Consider the following 18,232-nt stretch of genomic DNA (forward strand, 5'->3'; position numbering starts at 1 on the left):
CTTCTGGGCCTTCTGGACATCTGTCAAGTCAGCAGTCTTCCCCATGATTGTGGAGCCTACTGAAAAGACTAAGGGACCTTTTTAAACTCTTAGGAAGCCTTTGCAGGTGTTTTTTGTTAATTATTGTAATTTACTGAGATAATGACTTTTGTGTTTTCATTGGCTGTAAGCCATAATCATAACATTAACAGAAATAAACACTTGAAATAGATCACTCTGTTTGTAATGACTCTATATAATATATGCGTTTCACTTTTTGATTTGAGGAACTGAAATTAATTAACTTTTTGATGATATTCTAATTTAGTGAGATGCACCTGTATATGTTGGAAACCACACAAAAGTCATACCATTTGAAAAACCGCACCCCTCAACATATTTAAAATTGCTTTCAGCTAGTTCATTAACCCTTCTGGTTCTTTTCAGGAAGTAATGGAAAGTGGCATGACAAGAAAGAAAAAAGTTTACTTTTACCACCTAAATTTTGATAACTTCTGTACAATCTGCTATAGCCAGCAGACTCTAAGGCCGTTATTTGGCCATGAACTGTCATGGCAAACATCAGGACCACACAATCAAGATCTCAAAGTGCTGATGCGGTTAAAGAGGGAGCCCTCACACTCTGTTAACTATTTAGATTCTGTAGTCACTATTGACAGCAGAATCTAAGGGGTTAAATGTGCATGGTTGGTGCCAACACTGATCATGGCTGATGCAGCAAGTTGTCAGCTATAATGTACAGGTGACAGTTACAGGATTGTCACCCGTCGGGGAGTGCTAATTTCTTATATCGCAGGTCAGTAAAAAGACGTCTCTTGGTCACTAATGAGCTAAGTCTTAAACAGGTCCTCCATTTCTAGGTATTGTGTTGACGTTATATAAACTTAGTTATTGTCCTTGTCTTGTTCTTAACAACATGCTTGTAGTGTTTTTGGAAACATTTTGTAACAATTTGTTTAAATTCCACATTGCATCTCATTATCTATTACATTGCTGCATTAATTTCGATCTTTACTTTGCATGTTATAAATAAAGAATTGCTAAAAAAAAGGACAATTGATGAGGAAGTGGTCATATTTGCCAAAAGAAACACTGATTTTTTCCAAGTCTCTGTTCTTTTCTCTCCACACTTTTTCATTTTAATAGGCTGTCAATCTGCATGGGATCAGCTTCAAATACTTAAAAGGGAATCAGTCAGCAGGTTTTTGCTATATAAACTAAAGACAGCAGGAGATAGAGGCTGAAACACATCATTCAGGGAATGTGTCACTTGTCAAGGTGCAGTGCTGTTGTTTTCTAACTGAAGGATTTAACATTTCCGGATAGTCTGGCAACTAAGTGTGTGGGGTGCATGCACATGTCTTCTTGGACGAAGTGTCTTCGGCGCTAAGTGTGTGCAGTTATTTCATTCGGCAATGGACTAACAACTATCTTCCTCTCTTCACACAGGTTTAACATCTGTGCTTGCTGTATCTGTCATCTGTTGCCATATCCCCCTAAAACATTATAATGGTATAACATCTCTGCTTGCTGTATCTGTCATCTGTTGCCATATCCCCCTAAAACATTTTAATGGTATAACATCTCTGCTTGCTGTATCTGTCATCTGTTGCCATATCCCCCTAAAACATTATAATGGTATAACATCTCTGCTTGCTGTATCTGTCAGCTGTTGCTATATCCCCCTAAAACATTATAATGGTATAACATCTCTGCTTGCTGTATCTGTCATCTGTTGCCATATCCCCCTAAAACATTATAATGGTATAACATCTCTGCTTGCTGTATCTGTCATCTGTTGCCATATCCCCCTAAAACATTATAATGGTATAACATCTCTGCTTGCTGTATCTGTCATCTGTTGACATATCCCCCTAAAACATTATAATGGTATAACATCTCTGCTTGCTGTATCTGTCATCTGTTGCCATATCCCCCTAAAACATTATAATGGTATAACATCTCTGCTTGCTGTATCTGTCATCTGTTGCCATATCCCCCTAAAACATTATAATGGTATAACATCTCTGCTTGCTGTATCTGTCATCTGTTGACATATCCCCCTAAAACATTATAATGGTATAACATCTCTGCTTGCTGTATCTGTCATCTGTTGCCATATCCCCCTAAAACATTATAATGGTATAACATCTCTGCTTGCTGTATCTGTCAGCTGTTGCTATATCCCCCTAAAACATTATAATGGTATAACATCTCTGCTTGCTGTATCTGTCAGCTGTTGCTATATTCCCCTGAAACATTTTAATGGTATAACATCTCTGCTTGCTGTATCTGTCATCTGTTGCTATATCCCCCTAAAACATTATAATGGTATAACATCTCTGCTTGCTGTATCTGTCTTCTGTTGCTATATCCCCCTGAAACATTTTAATGGTATAACATCTCTGCTTGCTGTATCTGTCATCTGTTGCCATATCCCCCTAAAACATTATAATGGTATAACATCTCTGCTTGCTGTATCTGTCATCTGTTGCCATATCCCCCTAAAACATTATAATGGTATAACATCTCTGCTTGCTGTATCTGTCATCTGTTGCCATATCCCCCTAAAACATTTTAATGGTATAACATCTCTGCTTGCTGTATCTGTCATCTGTTGCCATATCCCCCTAAAACATTATAATGGTATAACATCTCTGCTTGCTGTATCTGTCAGCTGTTGCTATATCCCCCTAAAACATTATAATGGTATAACATCTCTGCTTGCTGTATCTGTCATCTGTTGCCATATCCCCCTAAAACATTATAATGGTATAACATCTCTGCTTGCTGTATCTGTCATCTGTTGCCATATCCCCCTAAAACATTATAATGGTATAACATCTCTGCTTGCTGTATCTGTCATCTGTTGACATATCCCCCTAAAACATTATAATGGTATAACATCTCTGCTTGCTGTATCTGTCATCTGTTGCCATATCCCCCTAAAACATTATAATGGTATAACATCTCTGCTTGCTGTATCTGTCATCTGTTGCCATATCCCCCTAAAACATTATAATGGTATAACATCTCTGCTTGCTGTATCTGTCATCTGTTGACATATCCCCCTAAAACATTATAATGGTATAACATCTCTGCTTGCTGTATCTGTCATCTGTTGCCATATCCCCCTAAAACATTATAATGGTATAACATCTCTGCTTGCTGTATCTGTCAGCTGTTGCTATATCCCCCTAAAACATTATAATGGTATAACATCTCTGCTTGCTGTATCTGTCAGCTGTTGCTATATTCCCCTGAAACATTTTAATGGTATAACATCTCTGCTTGCTGTATCTGTCATCTGTTGCTATATCCCCCTAAAACATTATAATGGTATAACATCTCTGCTTGCTGTATCTGTCTTCTGTTGCTATATCCCCCTGAAACATTTTAATGGTATAACATCTCTGCTTGCTGTATCTGTCATCTGTTGCCATATCCCCCTAAAACATTATAATGGTATAACATCTCTGCTTGCTGTATCTGTCATCTGTTGCCATATCCCCCTAAAACATTATAATGGTATAACATCTCTGCTTGCTGTATCTGTCATCTGTTGCCATATCCCCCTAAAACATTATAATGGTATAACATCTCTGCTTGCTGTATCTGTCAGCTGTTGCTATATTCCCCTGAAACATTATAATGGTATAACATCTCTACTTGCTGTATCTGTCAGCTGTTGCTATATCCCCCTGAAACATTTTAATGGTATAACATCCCTGCTTGCTGTACCTTTGCTATATGTTATCTGTTACATTTCATTCAATACTCACTGATATGTCTGTCCTTCCCTCATTGTAGACTTTATCTGATGGTTGAAGATGTTAAACTGAGTAGCCATGCATAGTCTTAGTTCTGTCTTTTATCAGCTAGTCATCTCCTGGTGTGTTGATCAGCTGCTAATTTATCCACAAGCAGCTCCCACAATGCCCCTCACCTGATGTCATAGTCTGCCCTATAAATCTAGAAGCAGCATAAAAGGATGCACGTGTGGGGTGCATATGACACGCCCCCTGGGCCGTGTATGTGTGGGGATACCCGGAACCGGACCCGTTGCGGATGCTGGGGGTTGTAGTCCTTGCGTGGCGGGGACCCGATCCCGTGGCTCAGGGTGGTCAACTGAAATGGCAGTCTATTTGTGTGGTTTTATGATATTTAAATGTCCGACTACGCCACCCGTGGTTTATGGTCAGGATGAACCGCCGCTGCAGGGCAGACCACTGAGGCTGGTGTTGTGGATGCAGCAGAGGATAGTATAACTCCCCACGGGAGGAGTATAGCCTCAGGGCAGTAAATAGGGATGTTGGTGGTGATGGTGCGCGGGAGCAGCAGTAACCACACGGAGTCTGTCATGCAAGTCAGGGTCTTTACTGTTGGTGGTATTAAGGGACCCGTCCGGAATACAGGTTAACAATGGAGGCCTGGTCAGTCTGAGAGCAACTGGGAAATCCTGCTGGTCAGGGGGAGTTTGTAGGCCTACCATGCTGACTTCACTCTTTCTTGGCTATCCTGCTGTATTGTAGTGGTAGCCCACGTCTCTGAGTGTACCGTGTTGTTCTCACCCGTATGACTGGCGACTCGGGCCTTCCGTGCTTCTCACCCCTCCAGGGCAGTAGTGCTCCCTCTCGTGTAGCTGAGCCTCCGGGCTTCCTTGGGCCAGAGGACTTGAAGTCCCTTGCGTGGTGGTTTTCTGCTGCTGGGCTTATAACCCTCACAGCCTCGGACTCCAGTGTCCAGCTTAGTAAGTCTCTGGTCAGGACGAACTCTGCTAGTTCCCCTCCTGGCCTCGTGTTCCTCCTCTGCCTACAAGGACTCCTCAGCCTGCTGCTGACCTGTCCCTTTCTGCGACTTGTCTGGAACTTCTCTCTGGCTGATCTCGACTCTCTAACCCCGCCCCAGATCCAGTTTATAAAGGGCAGGTTTCTCCCCTCCCTGGACTGAGGCAGGAGGTGCTGCATGCTAATTGTCCCCAACCAGGGAACCTCCCACCTGCTCTCAGACATGACATTGCTGCCACTGTGGCGACCAGACCTGGGGTGCCACACATACATGTGTCTTCTTGTGCAAAGTGTCTTCGGCGCTAAGTGTATGCAGGACTAAAAACCATCTTCTTCTCTTCACAAAGGTATAACATCTCTGCTTGCTGTCATCTGTTGCTATATTCCCCTGAAACATTTTAATGGTATAACATTCCTGCTTAACCACTATTTTGGAGTGTCAGCCTGCCTTCTGTCTGTATTAGTCTACATAAAAAATCTTTGATTGCCGTGCACAAAGCAGTAGTCCAAACATTTCCTACTGCCTGCTACAAACAAGCACCAGGCCATTTTAACACATAACAACTGTCGAGTGGGTGTAGATCACTGACATTTGTGAGGTTCTTGAGAACTTTGAGTACTGCACCAACCTCTTGAGCGGTGATCAGGCTATTATCAGCGTAACCATCCTGCTGCTGTGTCTCTTGAAGCAATCACTGCAGAATCTCAAAGAGGAAGCTTTGAGTGCCCAGCATGTTGGTATGGAGCCAGATTTCCCAATGGGTGATATTACCCAGCCTAGCCATTATTCTCAGGCAGCATTGGGTGATGAGGAGGAAGATGAGGAGGATGAGGAGGGAGAGGACTTGTTTTTCTTTGCTACCGAGGGGACTCGAAATGCTACAGAGGGGACACCCAACCCAAGCTTCATGTCTGTCCAGCCTGGATGGGCTGGAGAGGAGGAAGTGGAGGAGGAGGCCAGTCAGCTTGAGGAGAGGATGGGTACTTTCTACTGTTGGGGACAAAGAACATTTGCCTTTTTGCAGCTTTGCCTACATGGCACAGTTCATGTGTAAGTGTCTGTGGCAAGACCCCCTTGTTTTATCCAACAACCTATACTGCTTGGCCACCTTTCTCGATCCACGGTACAAGGAGAAATTTCCTTCTCTCCTTTTAGAGTCACCAAAGAGTTTTACAATGGAATCATTCAAGAGGACCGTTGTAGATCAGTTGCTGAAAACATCACCCCAGATAATGCTGGTGGCAGAGGTACCGGCTCTTTTCAACACCAAGGGATAATGGGGAGGGACACGAACACTAGCTCCAACAAAGGTGGAGGGTAAATTGTGCACAAATTGGGCAATTTTCAATAAACCAGCACAACAGCAAGGGCTATCTGTGCATGTAACAATGCCAAGGAGGGATAAGTTGCAGAACATGGTCAAGGGGTACTTAAGTGACCATACGTGCGTCCTTTCTGATACTTCAGTTCCCTTTTAATTATTGGGTGTCTAAGCTGAACACTTGAACTGACCTCTCCTTATATGCCTTGGAGGTGCTGGCCTGCCCAGCTGCTAGTGTGGTGTCTGAGCGTGTTTTCAGTTCCGATGGGCAATCATCACTGATAGGCGCACACGTCTCTCCACGGAAAATGCAGACAGACTTATTTAGATTAAATTCAACAAGGACTGGATATCTTCACAGCTTTTAATCCCTACAGATGACAGCAAGCCAACCAAAATTCACCAGAAATACAGATTCATGCTACTGCTGTTAACATCACCCCCTTCCCATAAAAAAAAGTTTCCTTCCTTCGTCAACCATGACTCAGCCCAGAGGGCTAATTTTTAGAAACCCTATGCACATTGTTCAGTGGACACACCAGGACAGTATTCCTACTCCAGCCTAAATATTATTTGTGATTGGAGGCCCTTGTGATGATGGCTTCCTGCTTCAACCATGGCTCAGCCCAGAGGGATAATTTTTAGAAAACCTATGCACATTGTGCAGTGGACAAACCAGTCCAGGACAGTATTCCTACTCCAGCCTAACTACTATTTGTGATTGGAGGCCCTTGTGATGATGGCTTCCTGCTTCAACCATGACTCAGCCCAGAGGGCTAATTTTTAGAAACCCTATGCACACAGTGCAGTGGACAAACCAGTCCAGGACAGGTTTGTCCACTGAAGCCTAACTCTAGCCTAACTACTATTTGTTTTTTCGTTTGTTTTTTTTAACCATTATTCACATTTTATTAAGAGCTAGATAAAAATTTGCTTCTACAGTGATGGAAAATTCAACAAAAATAAATTACATAAACTGTGTCCCTAAAAGAATTTTGAAAGTCCAGATTACAGATTCAAACACATTGGAATATTGAGCTTAAATGTAGAGATCTCTGATATGAAGAAAGTTGTGTATGGAGGTCAAAGACACCAATTTTTATGTCACAGAACAATCCTGCAAAATAATTCACAACAAATATGACATGACACTGCAAAGGGAAAACATCAAATCAGAACTAAGTACATATTAGTAGTTGAGGCATCTAGAGAATCGCAAAATTCCTTTCTTGGTTTCCTTCAACTTTGCCAAAAAAATGTAACATTGTACCTAATTCTGTAATAGGAAATTGCACAAAAATAGTTTCCTATCTGTGATTTGTCTTCAATCAGTAAAAAATTGATTTGTAAATGAGGACTCCGCTAGGTTATGAGAGCATCTTAGTGTGGTACACTGATTATTCCCCAACAGTCAGGATCCATATCTGTGACATATAAAGACACAGTGATTCTAAGGCCCCAGGGACATAAATCAACAAATTAACGGGAATCCTGCAGAGCCACAGGATTGAGAGATGAAAGAAACATATAGTTAAAACATGAGTATATTAGGACGTTGAGCAAATGGAAATGGTAAGGTGAAGGGCAACACTGTTTCAGGAATTAATGGGTCCTTTCTGCCATTTTATCAATGATTTTCAGTGCAACAATCCCCTCATCACAAAAAAAAGTCCATTCTGGTCCTTATTTTATCGCCGAAAAAAACGGTTCTTGAAAGCTTTTATTGTTTTGGCCATCATGGGAGCGACCTTTTTCATTTGTGGTTTATGTGGATCATGTCCGGGCTGGACAACACTGCTTGGTGTGGACACTGTACTGCTAGTACTTGGTCTGTCAAATGAGCAGAGTTCCTCAGATGGCACACTGCTATAACTGCTAGTGACTGGCATGAAGGGTTTAATCCTTGCTTTTTCACTGACAGCTGCTGCTCCTGTTCCAAACTTTTCTTGCTTTCTACGTACATCATGTGGGGATTTCACTTCTGTATTCACAAATGCCATCTTGGCTTGTTGGACTTTAGGCTTCTTTGCATGTGAAGAGCCGATATTCTGAGTTAGCATGACCAGCCTGTGCTCTCGAGCTTCATGGAGACGGAGATACAGCTCTCTCCAGCTCTCATACTCATCTGGAATCTCATTTCTGAAATCTCTTTGACAGGGATTTCTCCAGAGTTGTTCTGAGTCCTCAATCAGTACATGATTACAATCTTCTATCCGGTACAACTGCTCTGGTGTTCATTTCTCCAAAACCGGCTCAAGCATTGAATAAGGTACACCTCCTACCTCATAGATCGAGTCTATGTTGTTAGTCAGGACTCGGATGCACTGCTTGTAGAGGGACATCATCTTTGGCAAGTAAGCGGATTTAGATCCAGAATACACCTGCATCTTGGAGTTTAATCTGTGTCCAGTAAATCCGTTACCTTCATCCTCCTCTTGAGGGTACAGTGGAGCTTTCCTCTTATGAGGCATGGAGGGAACAGTGTCAATAGATGGAAGAGGTCGATAATTTGGCTGGATAGTTGGCAATGGTATATCAGGTAGAACAGGGATTTGGTCTATCTTGAACTCTTTCTTTTCCTTTTCTTCAGGCATTTGCTATTTCGCTTTGCTTTTCTCTTTACGATCTACTTTACTCTCACTCTGTTTCTTGTTGCTCTTTTCAGGTGTAGAAGTCGATGTTGATGTTGGCTTTTACATTAGGTTTCTTCTTTTTCTTATGGTTCTGGGGCTGGTAATAGTTGAGATAGGACTCAAAAGACATTGTTGGCTGCTCAAATTCATCTTCATCGGGTTCAGTTTCTGGAGGTGGCAGAGTGATCTTAATAGATTTCTTATCTTGTGTTCCTGAGTCATTTGAATGAGTTTTGCTCTTGACTTTTTCTGTTTTTTTTCCTTGGTTACCAGATTTTTTTTCAGATACCTTTCCTTTCTCAACAGGATCCAAGCCTATTTTATGTTTGTCAGGTTTTGATTTCTAACTACTATTTGTGATTGGAGGCCCTTGTGATGATGGCTTCCTGTTTCAACCATGACTCAGCCCAGAGGGCTAATTTTTAGAAACACTATGCACATTGTGCAGTGGACAAACCAGGACAGTATTTCTACTCCAGCCTAACTACTATTTGTGATTGTAGGCCCTTGTGATGATGGCTTCCTGCGTCAACCATGACTCAGCCCAGAGGTCTAATTTTTAGAAACCCTATGCACATTGTGCAGTGGGCAAACCAGTCCAGGACAGTATTCATACTCCAGCCTAACTACTATTTGTGATTGGAGGCCCTTGTGATGATGGCTTCCTGCTTCAACCATGACTCAGCCCAGAGGGCTAATTTTTAGAAACCCTATGAACATTGTGCAGTGGACAAATCTGAAATGTACAGTGGTCCTACCAAACTAATATTTGTCATTGGAGGCCCTTGTCACAGGTTGTGCCACATTGTGACTGAGATAGGGGATACATATTCAATAGAAATTTACACTGACTGTTGATGATCGACTGATGGCCCTCTGAAAACTTGAATTGAGGGCCACAACTACTACAGTACTCCATCATACATAATGTTTGACAAGGGAAGCCCTTGTCATGGAATTTCCCTGCACCTATGACACAGCCCCCAGGAGAGATTTTTGGAAATACGATGCTGCACATTCTGCACTGGACCAAATAGTACAGTATGAGAAGTATTCTCTTCCTATTTAATCAGTGGAATATTGACAATCAAAATCTCTGAGCCATTTGGAGAAGCTTTTCCAACCCATCCTGGAGGGGGGCACCATATATCCTTTGACTTGCACAAGTATTATATTTGATATTGCATTTTTGGCCTATTACATGAAATTTAGGTTAGGCTTGGTAGTTGTTCTTGTGTGTCTGTGAAAGTGGCGTAACACTGCGACAAAATTATTCCCAGAAACCATATGTGAGTCAGTAATGCATGCAGGTACATTCTCCAGGCTCCTCCTATTGTTTCATCACTTTCCCATCCATTTCAGCCTTTTCCTCCGGCCCCCAGACCCCTTTGTAGAGTGCAGCAGAAAATAACTCGCATTTCCCATTGACTTACATTGTACTCGCTATTCGGAACGAATACGCGATTATTATAAAGTACTTGTTATGAGTATAGCGATTACGAATATTACGGTACTCACTCATCACTAATTATACTCCGTTTAACGTATGGAGGCTGTGTGTTGTTGAACCTATTCACACCTGGTCGCTGACCGATAGCATATTACAAGGCCAGTGGCTAAAACCATGGTCGCCAGAAGTATCAAATATTTCTGCGATACTAATCCAGAAATTTTTAGGGACCATGTCAGATATTATACTTCATTTAAAGTCTGCCAGTTGTGTGTTGTTCAACCTATTCACACTTGGTCGTGGACCAATACCATACTATAAGGCCACTGGCTAAAACAGTGGTCGTCAGACATATCAGATATTACTTCGATAGTAATACTGAAATTTTTAGGGAACGTGTCAAATATTATACTCCATTTAAAGTATGCCAGTTGTGTGTTCAAACCTATTTACAGTTGGTCCTGACAAATACCATACATGTGAACAATGTTGTCAGAGTATTATGCCACTTTTACAAACTGACAATGAAACATACAAAAACAAAGCTAAAATGGATTTTCCTGGAAGAAATGTTAAGAAACATTCTTTGCAGGGTCATGACTTGTATATAAGGCCAAATAAATAAAAAAAAAACCTATAAGAACACTGCAGGTTCTTTAGTATAAAAAACAGACTCGCCAATGTAACCTCTTAATCCTTGCAAGCTTCAACATAATGTTCACAAGGTAGACAGCAGTAGTATTGAATTTGTTCGGCATTTCAAATTTATGTTCGTGTTCGGGGTTCCGACTTGTTCGCGCCAAAATATCGGCTTCGCCCATGAACATCCCTCATTTTCCACGCTGTCACGCAGACAATGAGCAAACTTCTTCATGATGATAGAGGCCCCCATCAACTTAGCTTGCTGGTAATTTTCAGTGGGAATGAGCTTGTCTCCAACCAGCCAGGAATATCCAGTGAATGGCACGCCATGGTTTGGTATTAGCACCCAGTACCAGAAGCAAAGCCATCCACAATTTCCATATCTCAGGAATTTTATTTGGTAGATTGGCTGCCCAAACATTAGTTTTTCACAAAGGATTTGAAGACACTGAGTGGCAGTAGGTGCAAGTTTCTCCAGTATGACCTGTTTGTTAGATATTAGAGAGAGAACAGAATTGGGCTTTGCCAAGGTGCCAGATTGGATCTTAAGTCTTATAGATTGCTGGAGCCAGTCAACGGTAAATAAGCAGCCATAGAGTGTCCAGGAACCTTCACACAGACTTTTCTTAGCCAGGGCTGCTTCTCGGTGAAAGTTGTATTTCACCACAGCCATATTCTTTAGGTTGGTGAAAGGACTGGCATAGAGGGAAACTATATCTACTCTGGCTGTCATTTCTCCCAGGGAGTCCTCTAATGCAGCCCAATGTTCACAATGTTCTTCAGTCTGACACTGCTTCTCGGTGAGAGTTGTATTTTACCACAGCCATATTCTTTAGCTTGGTGAATGGACTGGCATGGAGGGAAACCATATTTACTCCGGCTGTCATTTCTCCCAGGAAGTCCTCTCATGCAGCTTGTTCCATAAGCAATGGCAGGCCGTCCAACATCCGCTCACACTTCTCGGTGGTGCTTCAACACACAAAGATCTTTCTTTACGCCTTGAATTTCATTACTACAGAGTTGGGCAATGGCCTGATCTGCAATGCGTTTTGAGAAATAACGTGCATAAGCAAAGCCACGGTTTAGGCCCCTGAAGGTCATCATTAAGCAAAACTCATACAACTTTCCCACAGACTGAAAGAGGGGTATCAATGCATCTTCATATATCTCCTGAGAAATATTGCCAATAAAAATTTCAGAATGATGTACAGGAGCTTCTCCAACCCAACCTGGAGGGGGGCCACCATATTTCCTTTATCCATTCTCTTGCACCAGTGATACATTAGAGCTCCTCATCCACTCGATGAGTCCAGCTTTATTTTTCCTGTTCGCAGGCTGCAATGGCTGCTCCCTTCTGCTCAATGGCTCCTCTTCTGCAGAGTCTGTGTCTCTTTGGATAAAGCCATGCTACGAAGCTGATGGTCTGCAGAAAGTCTGATCTTTGATTCTCCTTGTAAAGTCAATTCAAATCTCTAACTCTAATCTCCTGCTACAGAGTCATATGTTCCTTAAAGGGAACCTGTCACGTCCTATCTACTATCTACACTGCCCCCATTACTTTGTTGGTGACGCAATGTGCATCACTAACAAGCTTTTTTCATTAAAATCGGTGGTAGTATAATGATTTTATAACAGTATATACACTTTGTCCTACCTGCTGTATCCAGTCATAGGGGTGTGATCCTGCTATTCAGTCATGGGCAGCACCGCATTCACTCACTGCTGACGCCGCCCATGTATTTGAATACTGCTCCCAGCAAGGTTGCGTCTAGATTGGAGTTGATTTTTTGAGGCCCTCACTCCAGCAACTACGATCTAGTCTCCTCAGCAGTGAAGTGTCTAGATCGGAGGGGCTAAAGTGAGGACCACAAAAAATCACCTCCAATCTAGACACTTCAGAACCTGAAGCAGTATCACATCTCTGGAGGACACAAAGAAATCACAGAGACAATTCATCTGCTATTACAAGTCGGATTTTTCAGTCACGCATTTAGTCCATTCAACAGTCCGGTATTTCCAGTCCGAAAATCAGATGGTTCCTGGCGTTTAACTATTGATTACAGAGGACTAAACAAAATGGCCCCACCACAGCATGCAGCAGTCCCAGACATGTTTTCTTTGGTGGAGAATATTGCACAGACTGGAGGCGAATGGCACGCAGTAATAGACTTGGCTAATGCATTTTTTTCCATCGTTATCGATGACAGCTCCCAGGATCAGTTCGCTTTCTCTTGGGAAGGACAGCAGTATGCACAAACTGTCGTTTCACAGGGGTATGTACATTCACCAACGATATGTCATGGACTATTGGCAAGGAACCTTGACAATATACCCAAACTTTTGACCTGCAGCATGTACCATTACATTGATGACATTATGGTGTCAGGTAATACCCAAGAGACTGTTCGAGTGGATTTAAATGTACTGATCGATTGGATGCCGAGTCAGAGGTGGGCCATTAACAAAGATAAGGTACAAGGGCCCGTCCAACAAGTAAAATTTCTGGGAATGATTTGGCATGGACCAGAGAAAATAATACCACAACCAGTTTTGGACACTATTTCAAATCTGAAGGAACCGGAACCCACCAATGTGAAAGAGGTTCAGTCTTTGCTGGGTTTATTTGGTTTCTGGAGATCATTTGTGCCTCATCTTGGACTGATTCTTAGACCAATGTATGATGTGACCAGAAAGAAAGCCAGTTTTTCTTGGAACAAGGCCTAGGAGGATGCTTTAAACTGTGCCAAACAAGCTATACGAGCCCATAACAGATTAGGGCCCATCAGACCAGACGAACCTTTCATCTTGGATGTGTCAGTGACTGATCATGGCATATCCTGGGAACTGTGGCAAAAGGCCTCAACTGCAGGGGCAAGAAAAGTCACTATAGGTTTCTGGTCTAGGCAATCTACGTTGACACAACGACGATATAGCCCTTTGGAGAAACAGCTTTTAGCAGCCTGTACCGCTTTACAACACAAAGAAGCAGCAACGGGACTTCAGCCAGTCACTGTTCGTACAGACCTGCCTATAAGTAACTGGGTGCATCAAGAAGGCCTTGCAGCTCGTACCTCAGTTGGCCAAAAGCAGACTTTGCAGCAGTGGAAATGGTATTTATCTGAAAGAGGGAAACTGTGTGGACAAGCACCTTCAGCTGTCAACCAACAACTGGCAGGACTAGTGGACTTTTAGTCTCAACAGATGGAGGAGCCACCTTTAAAAGTAGAAGGGGGCCCTACCTGAAGCCCCTCCCTGGGATCAGCTAAATGAAGAACAGAGAGGTAAAAGCTGGTTCACAGAAGGTTCTGCTACAGTGACATATAAAGGACGCTCTTTGACAGCAGCTGCTATCCAACCTTCCACAGAGACTGTATTACATGAAACAGGAGATGCTGGATCGAGTCAGTTTGCAGAACTTATGGCTGTATTGATGGTCATTGAAGAAACTCAAGGTGAAGTGTATATCTACACTGGTAGTTGGGCAGTGTATCAAGGCCTAATTGTGTGGATGTGCACATGGCACCAAAATCAATGGACAGTCATTGGGAAACCGCTCTGGGGAGGTTCAGAGGTATGGAATAAGTTGTGCAAATGTAGGAACCAAAAGGACTATCTATATTGGTCATGTGAATGCACATACTAATGTGCCTGGAAACACTGAAGCAGACAATTTATCAAAAATTGGGAAAGTGAATATAGAAGAATTAATTACCCTAGGCAAATGGGTACATGGGCAATGTGGTCATGGTGGAATTCAAGCCACTTATAAATGGGCTAAACAGCGAGGAGTCCCACTAACATTCAAAGATGCAGAAAATATTGTAGCTGATTGTCCCGTGTGCCAAGAGAATAAAAAACGACAATGGAAACAACCTTTGGGCCAGATACATAGAGGTCAGCATGGAGGCCAAGTATGGCAAGTTGATTTTATTGGACTACTTCCAGTGGGAAAAGGTAGTGTACAGTAATGTGCTACAGCAGTGGGCACTCACTCAGGAGTGATGCTTACTCATTCTACTAAGCATGCTGACCAAGACACTACCTTGCGGTTACTACAAAAATTAAAAATGAGCTATGGACTCTCACAAGAGATGTGCACTGGGTCTACCATATTCCTTATTACCCCCAAGCAGCTGGACTTATTGAAAGAATGAATGGTTTACTAAGAGAACAGATATGCAGACTCACACCCACACATACACTGAGGGGGTGGGACAAAGAACTTGAGGAAGCAGTTTTCCTTTTGAACAACAGGGTGATTCAAGATCACACCTCATACCAGAGAATGATAGGATTGCACTCAGACAAAGAAGACAAGGCTTTGCAAGTGATTATTAGAACTAAAAAGGTTCTCAGTCAAACAGAAAACAAAATCTCAGTGTATATAATTTTGAGGAGAAGGAAGGGGGGGCGGATTGGAATTGTGAAAATTAGGTACCTGAAAATGGTGAATTCTGGCGATTCTACACTTGCATTGTTGAGATCCCCAGGGGGTACAAGCTGTTAGTTTTGCCACATGCTCAACTGGTACCATGGTGTCAGTTTCCGGAAATGACAGAAGTAGATGAGTTAGGAGAACATTTTGTTAGGGTTAATCCCCTTTGTAATGGGTCAATTGAAAAGGGGCAGGAGATCTGTCAATTAATACTGGCATATTGCCCAAAAATAACCGAGAGTGTGATCATTTTAGGAAAGGGCAGTAGAGTAAGGACCCAGCCTAGTGCAGGAGATTCTAGGAACAAGCTAAAAAACGGAGAGATTATAGCAGCAAAGCCAGGGTCTACTTTCTTAGTATTAGAGGAAGGAAAAACTAAACCTGTTTATTTTCCCTCCCACAGGCTGATTCCAGTGTTATAAGATGTCTATCTATGAGGAGTAGTTCGGTCCAAGAATTTTCTGCAGGAGGCTAAATATGGTGTTTGGGAGTATCATTTTTCCCGTGGGATTACTTTGGATAATTTTTGAAGGCTGTAAATCTGGACATGCTCACAACAATCCACGTTTCATGAGAGACTTGGCTGAAAACCAGTTGGTGAAGTATCATTGGATGGCAGCTAAAATGTTCAATGAAACTGATTGTTGGTTGTGTACCCATGATCCGGTTTCATCACAAGCCATGAAAATGATGGGATTACCAGCAACATTAGAGGACACTGAAACTGCTTTGAATTGTTCATATACTGATGCAATTGGCTCAAGATCGTATGGCACAAGTAGAGACTTTGAAAGATAATTTTAGAGAATTTCATCAATCCAGTCTTCCTGAATGGTTGGAGAAGCTTAGTCCAACATATTGGTTTAAGGGAATATTTGGATGGGCGGGAGGTTTACTACAGTCTGTTCTATATATATTTGTGTTAATAGTACTAGTGTATCTTGTTTTGCGACTTTGTATTTGTTGTTGTTCAATGTGTAAGGTAGATACATCATAAGTAAATAGGTTACCTATACGGGACAATTAATTAAACTGGTTATAACCATGGGGTGGAATGTAATCCTAGAGATTGATTTTTATGGCTTCAATCAGTTTAATTAATATATATATATATTGTGAGGCAGTGACCGGAATCGTATACGAGGGACGTTGTATATCCCCCAGAATGTGTACAGAGACCTATTAAATCCATTGGAGTGCATTGCAGTCACAGACACAGCTGTGGCTGCAATGCAGGAATGAAGGTGAGCATTGACCTGGTCAGGCTATCTGGTTAAGGCAGATTAAGGAAAACCCGGCAGGGCCTTCATTTCTTGGAGGAGGTCACAGGAGGCAGTGGGGCGGCCTCCTCCCTCCAACCCGGATTTTCCAGTGGCTCTTACCACAGGTCCTTTAAGACTCCTTCACTAAGGTTTAGTGTTGTTTTATGTTGCAACCTGCTAGGAGCACAGCAGGTTAGCTCAGCAGGACTGAGTGTGGCTGAACCACCGCCTAGGAAGGCTCTGCACCCGTCAGGCTCTGAGAGGCCTGGCGTGGCCGTTGTCCGCGGCAACCGTTGTTTATGGACTCATGTTAACCCGGCTGCGAACCGGAGGACTTTCTGTTTAACCGTGAGTTGCTGAATAAAAGCTGTTTATGTTGGACTTGCTTGGGTCACTGCCTCAGTTACTGCACGGTGTGTAAGGCACCGCCGCCTTACAATATATATATATATATATATATATATATATATATATATATGTATATGTATATATGTATATATCCTTACTTTCAGGGAGTTCAACAGAAGGTCATTGATATTGAAATGTTCAACCAGATGGCCTATTAAACATAGGAATGTAAATGACAGGTCATTTGTTGATATCTACTAACAAAGGACCTTTTGATGTTCAAGGATGAGCGCAACTGATTAGATTGGGTGTAATTTTCCCAGAGGTGTCATCTTGTGAAATCTTATCTGTTGGTTTAAGAGGGTTTCTCCCTGGCATGCCATGGAAGATCAAAGCTCTTAACTGAGATACATTGGATGTTTTAAGAGATAAAAGATGACTGAACTCTGGGGAGGAGAGAGAGGTGTTTTGGACATTGAGGGATATACAAGTTACATATGGAGACATAGAGAAGAGAAGGCATATTTTTCAGAATCTGGAGACGTCCAGAACCAACATTACTTTCATTCTGGGTCAGTTGCGCATACCATCCAGGATTGTTATTATACGAAGCTAAGTATCTTAATTACTCTCATTTATTGATTTAATTATTGTTTAATTTTCCTTTTACTTTGCTTGAAACTTAGTTGTTATTTGTAATTTCTTATTGTAATTTTTTTTTAATTCTTAAGTAAAATAATAATTGATCACTCATTTAGTGCAAATAATTTATTTTATCGATAACAATCTTACAAATTATAAACCCGTTACAATACAGAGGGCGACATAAAATAGAAGAAATCCTCAGGCATATATATTACCCATAGAAAATAGTCGGCACTCAGTGAATATAGGTGGTGTTCGTGGAAATAATGAAATTCCAAAGAAGAAAACAGGTCCCAGCACTCACTTATGAAGATTAATTAATTTGTTTATTCAATTGACAAAAGCCCAGGACGGGCTGAAACATTTTTCCATTTCTTTATGTGGAATAAACAAATTAATTAATCTTCATAAATGAGTGCTGGGACCTGTTTTCTTCTTATATATTACCCATGTCTGGCTATGAAGGGGTGCATGGGAATAGACCCCCCTCAAAAAATAATGACTGGATTTGAGTTTATGTTACGCTGCTATCATCTGGTGGTGTTGAGAAGTCTGGCCCAATCCAGCCCTTGTTCATTTTGATAAGAGTCAGCCTGTGAGCATTTTCAGCTGACAGGCGGATGCGCCCCCGGCGGCACTAAAAACCATCTCTGACAAAAGCTAGCGGCCATTACCTCCAAGGCGTACAGAGACAGTTCATGCTACGCA

General features: G+C 42.0%; 1 protein-coding gene and 1 pseudogene across 2 annotated transcripts in view; one reads left to right on the forward strand and one right to left on the reverse strand.

Annotated features, from left to right (window-relative positions):
- PLAU (plasminogen activator, urokinase) overlaps nt 1-16,416 on the forward strand; it is an 81,924-nt gene extending 65,508 nt beyond the window's left edge. Inside the window, exon 12 of one of the 2 annotated variants that reach the window (XM_073686082.1) lies at nt 15,673-16,416. In XM_073686082.1, the coding sequence (XP_073542183.1) occupies nt 15,673-15,744 (72 nt within the window). In that variant the 3' untranslated portion in view covers nt 15,745-16,416. The remainder of the gene's footprint in view (nt 1-15,672) is intronic. The other variant, XM_073686084.1, reaches the window with a different exon arrangement.
- On the reverse strand, nt 7,793-15,368 carry LOC141270809 (elongin-A pseudogene; annotated as a pseudogene).
- Nucleotides 16,417-18,232: the final 1,816 nt, after the last annotated feature.

The sequence above is a fragment of the Phyllobates terribilis genome, unplaced genomic scaffold (assembly GCF_046119375.1).
Source record: "Phyllobates terribilis strain yellow unplaced genomic scaffold, ASM4611937v1 Scaffold_5__5_contigs__length_657084704, whole genome shotgun sequence".
Taxonomy (NCBI): Eukaryota; Metazoa; Chordata; class Amphibia; order Anura; family Dendrobatidae; genus Phyllobates; species Phyllobates terribilis.